This window comes from Mirounga leonina, unplaced genomic scaffold (genome assembly GCF_011800145.1).
Source record: "Mirounga leonina isolate KUSES-001 unplaced genomic scaffold, KU_Mleo_1.0 Mir_165, whole genome shotgun sequence".
Classification (NCBI taxonomy): Eukaryota; Metazoa; Chordata; class Mammalia; order Carnivora; family Phocidae; genus Mirounga; species Mirounga leonina.
The window spans coordinates 45888068-45907367 of record NW_023270415.1 but is presented as its reverse complement, the minus strand read 5'-3'; the positions used below and the strand labels follow the sequence as shown (position 1 = coordinate 45907367).

At 36.0% G+C, this 19300-nt stretch overlaps 1 protein-coding gene across 2 annotated transcripts in view; it reads right to left on the bottom strand.

Moving 5' to 3' along the window:
* Nucleotides 1-19300, bottom strand: part of VPS13B (vacuolar protein sorting 13 homolog B) — a 767339-nt gene that overhangs the window by 190997 nt on the left and 557042 nt on the right. For both annotated transcript variants that reach the window (XM_035011614.1, XM_035011613.1), the window contains 2 exons: nt 17855-18542; nt 992-1129 (listed from right to left, as the gene is read on the bottom strand). In XM_035011614.1, the coding sequence (XP_034867505.1) occupies nt 992-1129; nt 17855-18542 (826 nt within the window). The remainder of the gene's footprint in view (nt 1-991; nt 1130-17854; nt 18543-19300) is intronic.

The window sequence follows — 19300 nt, the reverse complement described above, 5'->3', positions numbered from 1 at the left end:
GGAGGAACAGGACATGAAGGGAGAAGAAACAGAGCAGGCAAAAGAAAGAAGAGGAGAAGGAGAAGAGAGGAGAAATCTATGGCTGTGCTAAAATTAGTGCAGTACAGAAGTGATCTAGGTCTTTGGAGTCATAAGACCTGGGTTTGAATGGCTCCACTGCCATTCCTTCAGTTTTAAGTCTTAACTTTCTAATTCATAAAACAGGCATAATTATAGTGCCTCCTCCTTGGGTCTATATGAGTATGTAAAGCACTTAATACCTGGTACTGATAAGCACTCAATACATTTTGATAACCGTACCTATCTATCTAAAACTGAGTGTTAATTTCTCAAGCACATTGTTAAGTATTTGAAATAAGTATACTTATCCAATTGAATATACCTATGTATATTATCTTATGTAGATATATCGTGTATCTCATCCATCCATCCAACCACCTACCTATTTTATTCTTTTTGTTTACAGTAAGGAGACTGAGGCATAGGAGATTAGATCAACTGCCTAAGGTCACACAGTTAGCAGAAAAGGTAGAAATAAAGTCTTGGGTCTTTGGCTTACAGTCAATATTCTTTAATTGATAACTACTTTTTTGTCAGACCAAAGGTAATTTTTTTCTAAAGATTTTATTTATTAATTTGAGAGAGAAAGAGCACGAGTTGGGGGAGGGCCAGAGGGAGAGGGAGAAGCAGACTCCCCGCTGAGCAGGGAGCCTGACTTGGGGCTTGATCCCAGGACCCCGAGATCATGATCTGAGCCGAAGGCAGACGCTTAACCAACTGAACCCCCCTGGCGCCCTAGACCAAAGGTAATTTTTAATGCATATTAATATTTGCCTTTTAATCTCTAGAATGGGCAGCCTGAGAATACACTTCCGGAAAACGAACTATTCATTTTTTGCAAGGAATGTCACAATTACTAACAGACCCTAAGTACATGTTAATATACTCACATGAAAAAAATGTATACACATTTGAATTTTGACTTTCTTACCTGGTCCATTAAGAAAGTCTTTAATTTGTAGCGTTACCAGGGAGGGTGGAATACCACTTTTGCTGTCTATTTCTCCAGGCACTGTCTGCAGCCAAACTGTGCAGTAATCAAGGGCTTCAGGCAGAGTCTTCCCGGGATCTGAAGTGACAAAATTGAAATTAAAAATGTCAAACACATCACAAACATCTCATTTTGGTGTAAGAGCTTTAGCTGACAATAAGAAAAAATGGTTAAATTCACATCTGTAACCTCCATTGATTCATCTGTTTGTACATATCCTTGTCACACAAGTACTCACATGGACAGAGAGAAGCTCTCTCTCTACATTGGAATGATGAAACCATGCTTTCCAGAGCCAGGCCAAAAAGGAAACGACATTTCAAATCTTAACTCATATTATCTTTGAATGAAGGTAAAGTTTCTGTACTCTGAGCTGCTGTTAATAGTTGTATAGTTGGATTTCTTTTCCTTTTTTTTTTTTTTTTAAACAGGATGTTGGAAACAAATTAAAGAAAGAAGGGCAAGCTTTTTAGCTTAAAAAAAGGCAAATATATGTTCAAAGATGCAGTGGATTAGTACTACTTAGGGTCTATTTGATCTGTTTCAGAGTTTTACTGACATTACAATCACTTTTTACTGCTAGGCTTTTGAAGTTAACTTCAGTAGCTTTCCCATAACCCTCTTTAATGATAAAAATTGGTCAATCTTTTATTAGTCCCAATTATAACTAAATCTTGACTTTTTTCTGTTTTGACTTTTTCTGTTACTGTGTATTTTTTACTTTTTTCTGGTTTATATAGTATATTCTTTAAAAAGTATTTTTTAGCTATTGGTGAATGCAAACTGAATTTGCTTTTTATTGCTTGGCAATCCAGTTTTTTTTTTTTTTTTTTTTTTTGGCAATCCAGTTTTTATTGAAATAGCTCTTTAAATAAACGACTGCTGTATCTTGGCATACAATGTAGTAGGCTTTTAAAAAAACTTCTAAATGTTCACAGTTTTTCTTTAGTTTCAAGATTGTTTTATTCTCTGTGTTTTAATAGCCTCTGAATGTCAATTTTATAGGGATGTTCTTGCCATAGAGTCCATCTATTCACTTTTCAGTCGATTTGAAATGTGTTATTAAAGTGTTATTTATTTTAAGTTTTATTGATTGGATTGCTTTCAAGAATAGCATTTACATACAGTGTATTATATTCAACATATGGTTATATAGTATTACTGTCATATGTGAACTGGGCATATAAATTCTGCCTTGGAATTTGTATTTCTTGACCTTATCATGTGATTCTTATGAAATTTGGCACATATGAACCTTTATGTGATTTCAAAGAAAACACTGAAAGCAATTGATTGTGACATTAGATCTACGTGGTAAAGATCAAACACCAAGCTAGTGCATTCTTCTCTTTTTATATGATCAGTGAATTTCAAGCAGTGAGAATATGCATAGTAGATCAATTACACACTAACACTATACTATTCTCTTTCAAATATAATGGTCAAGTGTCGTGAAATAATAGCAAAAGTCTATTGCTGGTAGGATCTATAATCAATTTGTAGGAGCTATGTAACTTTACAGGACCTGAGTGTCTACTTCTAGAGTCCCATCTGTGTAGCCATCATCAAGAAGCAGTTATTATCAAGTAAACGGTACTGTGCTAGACCTGTATGAGGAGGCTTAATTCTTCATTTTGAAGAGAATACAAGCTAAAGAGAGAACAATGACCTAACAGAGAAAACAGACCTAAGTGATGTAACTAAATAAATAATGGACAGAGAGGAATTAAACTGATGTAGAAATTATCAGCATGATAAACACAATTAGCAGAAAAGGTAGAAATAAAGTCTTGGGTCTTTGGCTTACAGTCAATATTCTTTAATTGATAACTACTTTTTTGTCAGACCAAAGGTAATTTTTTTCTAAAGATTTTATTTATTAATTTGAGAGAGAAAGAGCACGAGTTGGGGGAGGGCCAGAGGGAGAGGGAGAAGCAGACTCCCCGCTGAGCAGGGAGCCTGACTTGGGGCTTGATCCCAGGACCCCAAGATCATGATCTGAGCCTAATAAATAAAACTTAGGATGAACAAACAAGTTATAGGGATCACATATTCAAACTTGTGTGACAGAAAAGGGATATCATTAATATAAAGAGCTCATATAGTCAATATAGATATTAATAGAGAAAAATGGGTAAAGAATAAGCAATTATTAAATGAAGAAATTAATAAAGCAAATAGAGATGAAGAAAACAAATGGCATATAAACATTTTAAAATATAAACATTATGAGATACTAAATCTTAGTAATAATCAAAGAAAAATTTTTTTAAACAAGTAGAATTTTTCACCTATCAGATAGGCCAAGACTAAAAAACTGATAATGGCTGTGTAGCTTGCACACGTGCGTGCATGCACACACACACGCGCGCGTGCACACACATACTGTAGAACTGCTAATCATAGTAAACAGCAGAAAACAGCTTAGACGTTCATCAACGGATTGATGCTTAAATAAACAACAGTGATCTACAGAATTGTTTAGAAGACTCAAGAAGATCTATATGTACTGACAAAGTAAAAGCCACCTTACATTGTTAATAGTAAAAAACAAAGCAGGTTAAGCATCTTTTCATATACTGGCCATTTGATTCCTCTTCTACAAAATATTTACTTATTCTTTTTTTATTAGTTAATGAGTGCTATGTTAATTAGTTAATGTCGTATGTAGCAAATATTTCCTCTTGGGATGGTAGTTGTCCTTAAAATAAATTCTGATGCTTTTTGCAAGCATACTTTTTTATAGATGTGAACAAAAATCTATTAACTTTTATTTAATGGCTTTATCCCTAGGTGATTACATATTTTCCTGTAGTTTCTTCAAGCATTTTTAACATTTTGGTTTTACCTTTAGCTATTTAATCCTTCTAGAGAGCACCGTTTTATGAAAAATAGGAAAAAATGCTCAGCCTGACAATCAACCACATACAAGTTAAAACAAGAAGTTTTTTTATTCGACAGCTTAGCATAAATTAAAAAGATTGATAATACCTTGTATGGGGGAGAAAGGAGAAATGGATCTTCCTATGTAAGGTCGATAAGAGTGTAGATACAGTATTTCTGAATGAGGAGGGGAGAGGTTGAAAATGAGTGTCTACCAAAATTCTAAATATCCATGCCCTTGTCATTAGGAAGGCCACACAAAGGACTTCCTTAAAGAAATAAACCTACCTGCATATATACATGTGTACATATTGGAGGATGATCATCTTTAGGATGATCCTAAGCATATAATGATGCATGGACCTATATTCACAGCTGAAGAAAAAACAGGATGACACATCAAGCATCTAAAAAAAACTGAAGTGAAGGGGAAAGGGAAAAAGCACTTCAAAGGATATTTTGATGTTCTATTTTCATCAAGGTATAGACGGGGGAAGCACAAAATTCTGATGTGGATGAGGGTTTTCTAAGTAGGGGAGATAGGCTTTGTGCAGGTTGCTTCTCTTTTCATAGAAGTTAGAGGGCCTGGCCATCTGGCACCCAGCCTTGGAGTCTGCACTGGGGCAATTACAGAGGGATATGACTTAATGGAGATGGAATAAACAAACTGGCAATAGTAGGAAGGAGAATGGGAATTAGGAATTTAAAAAAATGTAAAAGTCCAGGAAATCTATCTAAAGAAGCCAAACTTTCAATGACTGTTTTCCCCCCAAATTACTGGTTTAATGATATTGTTGGTTTAATATGGCTACACAACTGATTAGAAAGTACAGCTGTATTTATAGAGCTGACAGAACAGAATAACTGAATTGAGGAACATCCAGGAAAATACAGGTTGCATGGTTGATGAATACAGAATGTATGACAGGACAGTGGCTATTCTCCCAGTTTTAGCTAAAATCTCTACTTTGGATATGCCTCTAGTCACAGTGGTGAGATGATGTGGAAGTAGTAGCAGAAAGGTCTGTCAGAGTCCCACAGAAATAGCTCAAGTCTGCAAGTCACTATTTAGTCCCTTACGCTCTAATAGCTAGACGATGAGGGGCATGACTTTTAGACTTCCTGTAATGTCTTTGATTTCACTTCTCCTTAATTCCATCATCAAGTCTAGAAAATGGGATTCATATTACACATTCCTCAGGGTCAATGTAGCTGGGAAAGTACCAGATACACTAAGATTAAAGGAGCCTTTGAATATAATATAAATAGAATGACAAATAGGGATGACTACTTCATACTGGAAGCTCCTTCAGACTTTGACAGTCTTCTTCGCTGTACTTAGCAAACACCTATTTATTTGAGCACAGGAAGCTCTCGGAAAGAGTAAGCTCCTGCTGATGTAGATGAGCACATTTATGCTGTTGTCCCTAAGCCTAAGAAGCAGGAGACAGTGGTATCTTCTTAGGAGTTACAGAGCGGGGGAAATGGGTCCGAATAAATGACAAGTTGCTCATAGCCATAAATCCTGTTCAAAGTCAGTGAGAATTCACTTCAATAAGACAATGGTACTGACAAAGTTATACAATTTGTTTTCCTTCTTGGTTGACCTGACCTCCAAAAGAAAATACTTCATCATATCCCATCACAAAGAATACCCAAAGAGAAGATTCAGGAAGTCTCCAGTCCTTTCACAGATGGATCAAGATATTACTGGCTTTCACAGAGCCTTGTTTCAGATTGTATTGTGTTTGTAGATCACTTTGCTCTTCTTCACAAACCTTCATGTCACTCAACTGCTTGGGAGGTCCTCCTCTGAATCTGATAAAAGTGATCTTTGTACTGCTGCTCATTATTATTTTTTAACCCTTAGCAAATATTCACAGAGTTAAGTACGTTTTTGCCTAACATTTGAATTATATAAAATATAACATGATTCAGTGTGACCCGTTCTTATTTTCTTTGCAATCTTCAACTTAGCCAAAATTTGTTTTCCAAGCTCACATAGAACAGCTGAATGCTACAGATTTTGTAAGCTTTATTCTACTACTTTATTCTATTCTACTCTGCTTTGTTCTACTATGTGGCAGGAATTTTTTTTTTTTTTAGTAATTGAGCTGAATTTTTACGAAGGTCCCAATGAGAAGACATTTCCCCACAGATGTCAGTGATAATTTCCCCATTTTAAAGATTGACATACACTGAATGAAGTCCAGCTCCTTTTACACCAGATACTTCTAAGTGTTAGTCATTGCAGAGACAATCTTTTCATTTCTTTTGCCATGTGAATAATGAACTTTGAATTTTAAAAATCCCAGTGCATAAGAATTTGTTTATTTGAAAGCTAAGTATCTCTTATTTTCTTCCCTACTCTCCCCCTCTTCCCTAACAGTTACTTTTACCAACCTCAGGTTTACAAAGCAATTGATAATCTGTACCTCTTTCTGCTTTCCCTGGGCCACTTTTGTGCTCAAGAACATCTCCATTAAGTACGTTGATTAAGGAAGGCAGAAAGTAATTGCCAAATGGTGATTTCCCCTGGCAGCTCCAGGCAAAGATTTTGTTGTGCAAGATGCAATTAACTATAATCACAATAATGCTTTTGCCCCTTTGATTCAATTTTCTCATGATACCTTTGTCGTTTACATTTTTTTTGTGGAAAATGAGTGCTAATGCAAATAAGAAGCAAAGTCAAGGATACAAAATTTTCCTTTGGTGGAAAGTTCTTGTAAATTTGTGTTTCTGGAAAAAACACTATTAATTGAAATTTGGGGGATGAGTGCTGAAAAATAAACATTTGATTAATTGGGTTTTGGTGTACCTCATTTTAACCATGTTTTCTCCAGTAAGTAGTTTGTCATCTTATTCTCCGTATTAGCTTCTTGCTGTATTAATCTGATCCTGTTGCTGCTTGCAGTCCTGGGTAACAAAATCCTGCTCAATATTATCAACAACTTTGGAAATTATATCATACTTTAATTTCTAATCCCATTGATGCTAATGTTATCATCCCTAAATCTTTATGATTAAAATTAATGTGTTCCCTAAACTACTATTGCAGATTTAAATTTCAGTAACTTTTTGCTCTGATGTCATATTGCACTGAGTTTTCTTTCGGACAGTAGTTCATGATTAAAATATTACAAATTCCTCAGAAGCATAAAATGCTTATATGATGTAGCACTGCAAATAGTCTGAAGATTTACTTCTGTCTTCATTTTATCAGTTCCACAAAGTCCAGAAGGATCTACTGTTTGTTTGTTTGTTTTTTTAAAAAGAAAGAAGATTAGATTTTATTCACTCTTTGCAAAGTCTTCAATGACCTGCTATGGTTGCAAGCATGCTGCAGTCTGCCATTTTTAATGGGCCCAGGCCGAAGTCTCATCTATGGCTGCTTTTCTTTTGGTTCTCTTTGGCCTGTGAGGTACACGGGGTTATGCTTATGAAATAACATTTAAGTGATTTTTGATGAACTCTTGAGGGACAACTGGCAGGTGAAAGGATACTGTCATATGGAAGAGGTTTATGAAATAGACTGCCATTGACCTAGGACTTACTGAACACAGACAGCCCTACTTTCATTGAGCTTTTTCACATTTTGTTCCATAGGAGAGTTTACATCAGTTTATAACACAGTAGAAAATTCAGGGTAATGAAAAGAACGTGAACTTCAGAGGCAGACAGATCTGGGTTTAAGTCCTGACTCCTTAAAGTGGATAAATTTAATTTTAACTTCACGGAGTCCCAGTTTTTTAGTTTCCAAAATGGGGATAATACACTAGATTGTGGGTTGTTGAGAATATTACATCAGATAATATGTGTAACATGGTTTGCCTGGGACATGGCATGGTAAAAGTTCAATGAACAGTCACTGTTTTGTTTCTAAAACACAACCTTTAAAGAAAATAGGAATACGCGTGTGCAGTGTCTTTCAAGTGTCTATTCCTCCCAGTTTTTGTTTTTGCTTTGTAATTTTGAAAAATCTTTTTTATCAATGATCTGAAATAAGAGGAATATAATAGGTAAAAAATAAAACACTGTTTATTAGTGGAAATTATACCCAATTTCGATCTTAAAAAACAGAGTAAACTTATTTATATTTAATTCCTAAAATAGTAACTACTTAGGTTTAAAATACTAGTCAATGTATTTTACTTCTCTATTAAATACTCCTGGCTGAGGAGAAATTATTGACCTAACAATTTCCCTGCACTTTGGTTCTGGTAATTATCAAAATTATATTCTTACCTTCTTTTCCATCCCTTGGAAATATCTGGCCTTTGTATGAATCAAGGAAGTAAATCATCTGCAAGCCCAAATAGACTCCTTTCCATTTCTTAAACTGGGAGTTCAAGACTCCTTTTAGTAAGGTATCTGGGTATATCAACTTTTACACAAAGAGAAGATTGGAATGACACTTTAAAATCATTTTCAGTGTTCAATAAACATGGTGAGTGCATCAGAATTTCAGTTTCACTCAGCTTTCTTTTGTTAAAGAAGATCAAGCAGAGTTCATAGCTAGCCAGAGTAGAAAGGGAGAAAACACCTAAAAAAGAATCAGGGTAGTAGGTGAGGGCTTAGAGAGATTCCCTACTCTCCTATCCTCCCTCCCAGTTCACTGATAAGATATTCCTAGATGGTCTTTTAGCTTAATCCTTTTGTGCCCAGCCAAGAATACATGAAGGTGTTTCTTAATAGAACTTGAATAAAATTTAAAGAAAAGCATCTTTGGAGGCTCTAGATCTATTTACCTCTACCTATGAAATTGATATTGTTAAAGCTCCAAAGGAGCCTCTTTCAAAAGCCACTGGTGTGCTTGGTTTGGCTGAACTCAGCGGATGGACATGTCCACTCCCTGCAGTGAAAGGTAATAGTCAGAACAGTCACCTTTTGACCACCATCTATAAAAAAAGGCAAAGCTACATAGAGGTTTACTGAGTTTTCTCATATTTTCTGTATTTTTTTTATGATCCTTAGTTTAAATGGCTATCTTTTTCTTTCCCCCTTTTTAATGTAGCGACAGAAGCAAATGTAGTCCATAAAACCCTCAAGATGTCTGAAAATTAAATTGTGAAGGAATCCAGATCCTTAAAACACAGTAACAATTGAACATCAGAGCAGAAAAATCACTCAAGGAACCAATTTTAAATTGCTGTGGATGCAAGGTAAGTGCCACCATCTCCTTGTTGATATCCAGGCATTTGGTCTAAGCCCTGTACCTTGTATCTCCTAAGATGGAAGGGGAACAGGAAGTTTCCTGGTTTGAAATCCCAAGCCTGGAGCCCAAGAGAAGAGGAAGAGGAAGTATTAAAGTGGCTGCTGGGATGTGTGCCCATTGGCTCTTACTTTTAGAACCAAGTCTTCCATATCTTGCTAAAAGGAAGTACACTATTTATATCTGATGATGCTAACCAGCAGATAATAAGTGAAATACCATTTCAATGAATTCCTTTCAACTTATTTTCTATGCTGCTCTGTGGTATTCTTGATCTCTTTCCTATTTGGTTGTTTTCATGTTAATTCTAATGTGGGTTTCAGATGTTTTACAGGACAACATTCGATTAAAATTCAGTGCAAATAAAACCAGGGTGCTATACAGTAAAAAAAAAAAAAAAAAGCGGTCATATATATATATATATATATATATATATATATATATATATACAAGGAAGATCAACTTAATCCTAATTTTAAGCCTCTTGTCTGTTCTGAGCAAAGTCTGAGTTCTGTAACATTGAAAATTAATTCAGTGGCTTTAAATAATTCCTCCCATTTCTCATTCATTTTAAGTAAATGCTGATGATTGAGATGGATGCCAAAAGGACCAGGATACTAGTCTTTCTCATGTTCAAAAAGGAAGGTCCGTTAAGCTCTTCCTTCAACTGCTAATAACTACAGAAGTCTGCACTTACAGTTGAATAATATTCCATAGTTCCAAGGCATTTCATAAATATCTCATTTGGAGCTAAGATTAAACCATGAAACTACAAAGACCAAGATATTAGTATACCCATTTTAGAGATAAGGAAACTAAGGCACCAAGAAATTTAGTTATTTGCATCAAAGAATCTTGGTATTAGAGCCAAGACTAAAAGTCAAAATTTCTGCTTTCCATTCCAATACCCTTCCCCATAAGTTAATTCCCCCTGCCGCTGGGTCAACTTCTTATTTAACAGTCTCCCCACAACTCTCCCTCTGTGATACACTAGAGTTCCTCTCACTTATGAGACCTACTAACTTGCTGATTTCTGTCAAAGTAATAATTCCATTTCATATTACTGGCCAGCAAGAAATGTTCCCAGCAGCTAAATTTTCAGATAAATGTTCAAGTTGTGATCATTATGACATTAAAGTCACAGGTTAATTCTAAGCCTTTCCAGAGACATTAGCAAAACCTTTAATTCTAAAGAGACATGTAATTCAATCCTTCCCTTAAAGTCACAATAACTAAATGAAATCAAGATATGATTTATGAGGTGTAAGGAAGGCAGTTTATGATTTTCCAACTGTTGGTTTACTCAGATATCTCTGGCACATTTTCTGCAGACCTATTCATGAAAGGGTAAAGAAGCCAATTACTGTAACTGAAAATTTCCAAACTACACAATAGCCATAAATTGCACTAAAATGATGTGAATTTTTTTGGCTAATTACAACCATTATTTTAAACTCGACTTAAAGATGTTAACAATGTTGATAAAAGCAACAACGACAATATTAACATTCCTGGAGCCCTGTGCTACACACTTAGCTAAGAGCTCCATACACATCATTTAATTCTCACATCAGTTCTAGGAGGTTGCTACCAGTGTTCTCCACATATTCTAGATAAGGAGCAGAGGCTGAGAGAGATGAACTAACTTGTCTGAGGTCACACAGCTGTTAAGCGGCAGGGCTGAGATTAGAACTCAGGGCTGACTGACTCCAAATCTTGAGCTCTTATTGCACTCTATTCCCTGTTTGCCTCTTAACTAGATCTGAAGTCATAGATGTAATATTTATAAGACTTTAAAATGTGGAAAGTATCCCATAATATAGATAACATGTTGTGGATATTTCTGTCATACACAGAAATGTGTGATTCCCTGATCTTTCAGTATAAATTCTAATCAAGTTTAATTTCTGTATTTTCGTATAGCCGATGTTTGAAAAATTACAGTAAGGTAAGGAAGCTGCAGGATGGTTGAAGCAACTGTCTTCAAATTGGTTAGTTCCTGTCACACGATGAGTAATAAGCTACTGGACTAACTGACTATGTGCTGAGGAAGTAAGGGGGTTAGTTAAATTTCTTCAGAGTGGTTCAACTCCTTCACAATTGACCAGATGGTGCAGTCATTTCTTCAAAAACAAACAAAAAGCCCCAAACAAACAAGAAGAAAAATGACTTTTTAAGTCTGCCCTGGGAGGCATAGTCAAGATATGAGGCAATTTCAAATCTGGACTCCACTACCTTAAACAAAATAAATATCAAATTTTAAATATTTATAAACACAACTGATACGATTATGTTAAAAACAACTACATACATCTTTATTTAAATGAGAACTGCCAATATTACAGCTGCTGCATATAAAGGTGCTGGCAGAAGATTTCACTTCTGTTAGAGGTTGCTCCAGGTAAGGACGTGGGAAAGCCCACTGTCACATTATTTTAACATTTTAAAAAGAAACTTGTTGACTCACAGATGTATTATCTACCTGGACTAGATGGAAGATCCTGTTTAGGTTATTAATATTAATAGTCATAAAAGAAATTCAAGTTGATAATTTAGGTTTTAGATAACCTGCCATATTTTTAATTATGGAGGGTAAATCAAACCACCATATATACACTTACAGGTATAGCTGGCATAATTTAAGATCACTAAATTATGAGGATTGGGGATTATACTTTTTTTAAGCTTTCAAAATTATAAGCAATTGTCATCACTTCTGTTTCACTTCAGTTTTCTAAAAAAAAAAAAAAAAAGATGTAGGTATAGGTACAAATACAGATTCCATTTGTCTATTCTGGGTAGCCTCTCATAGAATTTAGGTTTTTAAATAGGTATGTACATAAATGGTATATATAATATACACAGACGTATGTATCAGCCACATGTGCTGAGAAGCCAGATTGACATGAGGGACAATGAATTTCACAGCATTTCTAACTTCTAACTTGATTTTAAAATATATGAAAGGATATCCCTCAGGACCACAGAGAAAACACAATTACTATCCTTTGAGTATCTGAACATGTTCTTTGCTTAATGGTGACATGGGCAGAATCAAGTTAATTCTGACAATTCCCTGGAAGCAGTTTATTCATTACAATATATTAACCAACTGATCCGTGCTCAAAGATGTAAAGATATTAAAGTATCACTTTTGGAGGAAATCCTGTATTAAGTTTCTCAGAAAACTACATCTTGATTAATAGACTACAAAACAGTTTTATTATTTTAAAATTGCAGGACTTCTGGTGCCAGCCAAAATTGTAATAAGCTCACTGCAACCTAACTCTCATGCTGCTTACAATCAAAAAGTTGAGAGAAAATACAAAAAACAAAGGCCTGAGGATTGGAAAAAGTAAACAAGAACAATGCAGATTGGGGAGGGGAGTCAAACTTGCAGATGTGACCTCTACAGTGGTGGGTTTCCCATTTTGTTTTGTTTTCCCTCTTTTCTCTACCTTGAGAGCGAGTCTTAGGTTGTGGTGGACAGTGATGGCAAGAACAGCCAAAAGTCCTTATGTCTGGGAAATAAGGCCCCTGTGGTTTCAAGGGTGTAAGAAAACCTGCTGCCTTTTCTCTTTTTTTTCCCCTGGTTTTGTCCCAAGGGTGGGCACAGTGAGCGGGGATGAGTGGGGGGCGGGGGAGGGAGGATAGGGAGTGCAATGGCTGGGCCGTGGCCACAGTGACACAGCATTTAAGACTCTAGCAGTTGTTATAACTGTGCTTCATGAGGTAAGGTAAACATGTTTGAAATGAGGGAAATATAGACATTCTCTGAAGAAATAAAAACTACAGAAAAGAACCAAATAAAATTTTTAAACTGGAATATTCAATAGAAATTATTTAATATGAAGAACAGAGAAGAAGAAAGAACATAGGAAAAAAGAAAAAAAAAGAATGGAGTCTCAGGGATCTGTGGAATAATTATAAAAAGTTTAATGTTGGTGTTCCCCCTCCCCCCCCAAAAAAAGAAGAGGAAGACTGGTGCAGAAAAATATTTAAAGAAATAATAGCTAAGATGTTTCTGAATTTAGTTTTAAAAAGCATACAGTTACAGAGTTAAGGAGCTCAGAGAACCTCCAACAGGATAAATTCAAAGAAATCAAGCCCAGACACATTATAATCAACCTTCAGAAAACCAAATATAAAGAAAAAAAGAATCTTGAAAGCAGCTAGAGAAAATCAACACATTACATATTTGGAAACAATGATTGTGATTACCATGGATTTCTCATCAGAAACCACAAAGGAAAGAAGACAGTGGAACAATATCTATAACGACTCCACTAAAAAAAAACTATTAGAAGTAACAAATGAAGTCAGTAAAGTTGCAGTATAAAACATTAATATATAAAAATATGTGTGTGTTGTGTTTCTATACACTAATAATCAAAGTGGCAGAAAGAGAAATCAAGGAAACAAACCCATTTACAATTGCATCAAAAAGAATAAAGTACCTATGAATAAATTTAACCAAGGATGTAAAGGATCTGTACACTGCAAACTATTAGACATTGATGAGAGAAGTTAATAATGATGCAAATAAATGGAAAGATATTCTATGTGCATAGACTGGAAGAATTAATATTATGAAAATGTCCATACCACCAAAACAATCTACAAATTCAGTGCAATCCCTATCAAAATTCCAATGACATCTTTCACACAACTAGAGCAAATAATCCTAAAATTTGTATGGAACCACAAAAGACCATGAATAACCAAAGCAATCCTGAGAAAGAAGAACAAAGCCAGAGGTATCAGGCTCCCTGATTTCAAACTATATTACAAAACTACAGTAATCAAAACAGTAGGGCACTGGCATTAAAAACAGACACATAGATCAACGGGATATTAGAAAGCCCAGAAATAAACCCACGCATATATGTTCAACTAATGTTCAGCAAAGGAGGCAAGAATATACAACTGGGAAAGAGTGGTCTCTCCAGTAAAGGGTGTTGGAAAAAACTAGATAGCTACATGCAAAAAGAATGAAACTAGACCACTATCTTACACCATATATAAAAATCAACTAAAAATGGTTTAAAGACTTAAATGTAAGACCTCAAACCATAAAATTCCTAGAAGAAAACACAGACAGCAAGCTCCTTGATATCAGTCTTAGTGATGTCTTTTTAGATCTGACTCCAGAAACAAAGGAAACAAAAGCAAAAATAAATGAAGGACTACATCAAACTAGAAAGCTTCTGCACAGTGAAGGAAACCACTGACAAACTGAAAAGACAACCTACCGAATGGGAGAAGGCATTTGCAAATGATACATCCAACAAGGGGTTAATATCTAAAATACATAAAAACTTGTGTAATTTAACAAAAAAGTAAATCTGATTAAGATACGGGCAGAGGATCTGGATAGACATTTTTCCTAAGAAGACATACAGATGGCCAACAGACACATGAAAAGATGCTCAACATCACTAATCATCAGGGAAATGCAAAGCAAAACCACAGTGAGATATCACCTCACACCTGTGGGAATGGTTATTCCCAAAAAGACAAGAAATAACAAGTGTTGGTGAGGATGTGAAGAAAAGGGAACGCTTGTATACTGTTAGTAGGAATGTAAATTGGTGCAGCCACTACGGAAAACAGCATGAGGGTTCCCCATAAAGTTAGAGCTACCATGTGTATACAACCCCCCCTCCCCACACACACACTCATTCTCTCTCTGTCTCTCTTTCTTTCTCTCTCTCGGGAACACTACTCAGCCATTAAAATGAATGAAATCTTGCTACTTGTGACAACATGGATGGACTTCGAGGGTATTATGCTAAGTGAGATAAGTCAAACAGAGAAGGACAAATACCATATAATTTCACTTAATATGTGGTTTCTAAAAAACAAAACAAAACAAAATCCAGACTTGTAGATACAGAAAACAGATTGGCAGTTGCCAGAGGGGAGGCCCTAATGGGTGAAGGAAATTAAGAAGTACAAACTTCCAGTTATAAAATAAGTCTTGGGGATACATCAATATAGTCAACAACATTGTACTAACTTTATAAGCTGATAGATGTTAACCAGACTTACTGTGGTGACCATTTCATAATGTACACAGATGTTGAATCACTAGGTTGTATACCTGAAACTAATACTGTACTATAGCTCAATAAATTAAAAGAGTATAAATACTGCAAAAAAATATAATATGTTACCTCTTTCATTTTTAACTTATGAACTTTTTCCAGACCTTTCTTAGAAAGTTAGCTTCATGAGACCAGACTCAGGAGTCCAACAAATCTTGTTTTGAATTTTAGCTCTGTTTATTGCTAGGTCTGTAATCTTGGACAAGTTATTTAACTTCTACGAATTTTAGTTTCCTTTTTTCTAAAATGGGATTATATATAACATTTCCCATAGAGTTGTTAAAAGGATTAAATGAGATAGTGCATTTGAAGAAGTTAGTACAATGTCTGGCACAGAATGAGTACTCAGTAAGTGCTAGTTGCTTCTTCAATTTTTTTAGCCATTGTACTTTAACTACTTACTTTCTGATAAATGTCTCCAAATCATGAAATTCATTTTTAAGAAATGAATTTAAGATAATTTATACTGGTAACTCTTTTTGGATAATGTAAATGTCCAAGTAGACACATTTTGTGTAAAGAAAGGCATCCACAAGAATATTATGCAAAGGATGCTCCTGAGAAAATATGTAAGTCTTTTTCCTCCCACATGGGATCGATCCCCTGTTGTGAACTGGCTCATAACCTTCACTCTAAGCTTCATCTACTGAAATTGGGTTCCATGTTGGTCTACATACAAGAATTTTAAAACTTTTTAAAAATATATTTTTAATTTTTTTTTAAAGATTTTATTTTTAAGTAATCTCTACACCTAACATGGGGCTTGAACTCCCCACCCTGAGATCAAGAGTCGCATGCTCCACTGACTGAGCCAGCCAGGTGCCCCCAAGGACTTTTTTTTTTTTTTAACAAAAAGTACTTTTTTCTTTCAGCCTAAGAACTAATTATAATTCAAATGCACATCTTTGATATGAGCCCTGATAATTTTGCTGAACTAAGTATCAGTATCTCCTAGTGAGGCCAGTGAAGCCATGCACCTATGAGCAACTACCGGTGAAAGAATTTAAGGAGGACCCTGGAATTCAGATTTATTTTCCCATTCCTGCACCTAGTTTTGGCCAATGCTAAGCAGACCCCCAAACAGGTATCAGGTGTACAGGCATGGGTTCTTGAATCATATAAAATGTCAACCTCAGCACTATTCCCATCTTCAGTGCTCCTGAAGTACCTCCTGGATTGTAGGCACTCAATAAATGAGAACATGCTTGAGGAAGGGAGACATGCTTGCTGGTAAATGTTTAACAACTGGTTCTCAGAGCGGGAGAGCTGACTGACAGCATTTGCCAATATATGTGGCAGAAGTATTCTCACCATGGCCGATTTAAACTACCAGTGGTTTAACAACTGTCTTTCAAAGTTCCTAAAAATTTAACAATGGGCCCTTGCAAGCCAGTTTGAGCTAGATCCAGCAAACCAATGGAGAGAGGGCGAACAAGCCGTCTAGGAGGTAACCCTCGGTTGCTCTTCCTTAGCAACTGGCTAGTTTTCCTTTTCTGTAGTAGAGGACTTGTACCACGCTTCAGCAAGAGCCAAGGGCTCCTTTGACCCTACTTCCTTGGGCTGAAATGAATCCTGATCCCCACACCTGCCATCTACTCTCCGGGAGCCTGCCATGGAAAATGGTTCTCCTTAATGCCAAGAATGAACCAGCTTGACTTCCAGATTGGACAAATTCTCCAAATGCCTTGCTGCTGGCTTCCAGCTGCTAGATGGGGCCACCTGATAGCAATAAAATGCCTGATTTGTACCTGAGCTTGCTAGGATAGGACCCTCTTCCAATACTGAATCTTAGACGGCCCAGCTACCCTTTCCAGTTTCCCAGGCAAATCTCTTAATTCTACATGACCTCAGGGAAAAGGTCTTTATACCTTGTTTGACCCTGTTTCCACTAGCCCTTGCTGCTTAACAGCCAATACATTTTAAATCTGAACCCTTGATCACTTTCTTACTCTTAAAAGGCAACAAGCTTCAGAAGTTCAATATAATTATTATAATAGAGGATTCTCTCTGGTTATAAGAAAGGTAATGGATGGAGAAACAAGAGCCAGTTGGCCAATACCACTAATAAATGTTTGCTATACATGCATAAACATCTTTAAACCATCTTACCTTACTAATAAACCTTCTCAAATACATTTAATATAATGCTGTTACAGCAAGTTGATTAGATCAAAAGAATACCAAAACAATAAACTTCATTTTCTAAGGTTTTTTTCCAACCTGAACAGCTGCACTAAAATGAAAAGCATCCCTATGGGCTATTAATATGAAAAAAAAAAAAGCTTGACTTCCCAATCACTGGAAATTCTTAAGCATTTCTATAGGCCAGAAAGAACCCCTGTTTCGTTCAGCTCTTGAACAAAAATTAATATTCAGAGGCATGGTAAGAACGCTGAGGCTCAGCCTCGATACATTTCAAACATTTACTTAAACATGACTCAGCCGTGGGATGTGAACTTTACATATTTACATATTCCACGGAGAAAAGAAGTCTTGTCTGGTCTGCCACTGTTTTCTGTTTGAGCGATCTCGATACGTTGGGAATAAAACTTAGTACGCAGTAGTCGTTACCAGCACGCCAGTAAATTTGAAGGCTCTTACCTGTACATTTGTAATCAGAGGCTACCCCTTTAAGTACGGCATCAAAAATGGATATTTCCACCCGCTGCTTTCTGTGGTGACAACTTAGAAGCAAAGAAGGCTGGGACACAATAAAGTATAAAAAAGGTTCCAGCTGCAAGTCACCAGCTCCTCTTCGTCCAGGCTGCCGAACAATAGTTATCCCAAGGGCTTGTCTAGCAGATGACCTTGTGGCGGCATGAAGACTTTCAAGAGAGATGACCCCTAGTCTTTTCCCTGAAGGAAAAGCTACGGTGCTGCTCAAGAGATCTTCCGCTGTTACGGTAGAAATACATGGCTGGCTGGGCTTAGCAACATCTGAATCAGCTTCTGGGAGATTTAATGAACTCTTGCCTGTTTTTTCATTATCCTTGTGCTCTTGCGATTTTGATTTGGGTACGGCCGTACAGGAGTAGGTCATTAGTGAGATTCTACTTGCAGTAATAAATATGTCAAAGGGAATAAAATTGAGATTTTTTACAATTGACGACTGGCGTGAGGGACGGGCGATGCGATGCTGACTAGTACCGCTATGCTGCTCTATTTGTACTATTCGAATTTTAACACTGTCACTGCCGATTCCACTATCCTGGGCGCCACTGTACCGGGATGAGGTCTCAGCCACGCTTCCATCAAATGTATCCGGTTTTTTCTGCTCTTGCTTGGAGATCTGTAAGGAAAAAGAAAGTATTTTAAACTAGCCACGTTCCAAGTGTTATATATAAAGGACGTTATAAGTATGTTAAAAAGTGGCTCTCGCACAACTTGTATCAGAGTGATCATAAAAACAAAGTGACCATTCAAAAAACTATTCATATTAAAATGCCAAGGACATACTTCAGAAAAAGCATCATATGTGCGTTTCTACTACTGAAGGAGACTTTGGAGTATATTTTGAATCAGACTTCCTTTCTTTGGACTAACAGTAGTATATATTTAAAAATGCCTCTTTAAAAAGAATTATGTTAGTATTCTTCACAGTTATTTTTCAAGTAGTGCAATAAACTCTTTCCAAATCATGATTACTATTGGTTGAAATGAGATTTTCGGCAGAAGCAGTTTTTATTGTTTACCTTTGTCATTACAGAATTAATTTGCAAGTTTTCGGATAGGAAGAAAGAGAGGGAAAAGTCAGCAGTCTTAAATTATGAGGGACAAAGAAAACTATAAAATAAAATTATTTTATTCAAAATGAAGTTTATTTTCTCTATGATAGGACTTGAGACAAGAGTAAACGTAAGTGATGAAGCAAAAAGTAGTAATTAAAGTCCCCGAAGGTGGATTTTTCCTTTGTGCACTAAAGGCTACTCATTCTCAAAATTTTCCATCAACCGCTCCCTACGTGGAGAACAAAGAACAACTTGGTGGTGGCACAGCACCGAGATCTCTACCCTGCTTCTCGGTTTCCCTTTCTTAGGTCTTCCCGAC